Source organism: Austrofundulus limnaeus, unplaced genomic scaffold, assembly GCF_001266775.1.
Source record: "Austrofundulus limnaeus strain Quisiro unplaced genomic scaffold, Austrofundulus_limnaeus-1.0 Scaffold2601, whole genome shotgun sequence".
Taxonomy (NCBI): Eukaryota; Metazoa; Chordata; class Actinopteri; order Cyprinodontiformes; family Rivulidae; genus Austrofundulus; species Austrofundulus limnaeus.
The window spans coordinates 20516-21483 of record NW_013955003.1 but is presented as its reverse complement, the minus strand read 5'-3'; the positions used below and the strand labels follow the sequence as shown (position 1 = coordinate 21483).

Here is a 968-nt window from a genome sequence, read left to right as displayed (position 1 = left end):
AGGACACAACAGACACTGTGGACACAGCAGAGACACTGTGGACACAGCAGAGACACTGAGGACACAGCAGAGACACTGAGGACACAACAGAGACACTGTGGACACAGCAGAGACACTGTGGACACAGCAGGGACACTGTGGACACAGCAGAGACACTGTGGACACAGCAGAGACACTGTGGACACAACAGAGACACTGTGGACACAGCAGGGACACTGTGGACACAGCAGAGACACTGAGGACACATCAGAGACACTGAGGACACAGCAGGGACACTGTGGACACAGCAGGGACACTGTGGACACAGCAGAGACACTGTGGACACAGCAGAGACACTGTGGACACAGCAGAGACACTCAGGACACAACAGAGACACTGTGGACACATCAGAGACACTGTGGACACAACAGAGACACTGTGGACACAGCAGAGACACTGTGGACACAGCAGAGACACTGAGATGGCAGATGAAGATCTGTTGGAGGACTTCAGGTGGACTGGGTGTGTATCTGGCAGATGAAGACTTGTTGGAGGACTTCAGGTGGACTGGGTGTGTATCTGGCAGATGAAGACTTGTTGGAGGACTTTAGGTGGACTGGGTGTGTATCTGGCAGATGAAGACTTGTTTGGGGACTTCAGGTGGACTGGGTGTGTCTCTGGCAGATGAAGACTTGTTGGAGGACTTCAGGTGGACTGGGTGTGTCTCTGGCAGATGAAGATCTGTTGGGGGACTTCAGGTGGACTGGGTGTGTCTCTGGCAGATGAAGACCTGTTGGGGGACTTCAGGTGGACTGGGTGTGTCTCTGGCAGAAGAAGATCTGTTATAGGACTTCAGGTGGACTGGGTGTGTCTCTGGCAGATGAAGACCTGTTGGGGGACTTCAGGTGGACTGGGTGTGTCTCTGGCAGATGAAGCGCAGTCGGGGGACTTCAGGTGGACTGGGTGTGTCTCTGGCAGATGAAGCGCAG

General features: G+C 54.0%; 1 protein-coding gene across 1 annotated transcript in view; it reads right to left on the bottom strand.

The window, feature by feature from the left end:
* Nucleotides 1-228: 228 nt before the first annotated feature.
* Nucleotides 229-968, bottom strand: part of LOC106511224 (C-type lectin domain family 10 member A) — a gene marked incomplete in the record, with an annotated part of 6460 nt that continues 5720 nt past the window's right edge. The window contains 1 exon segment of the mRNA XM_013999977.1: nucleotides 229-921. Within this exon segment, the coding sequence (XP_013855431.1) occupies nucleotides 881-921 (41 nt within the window).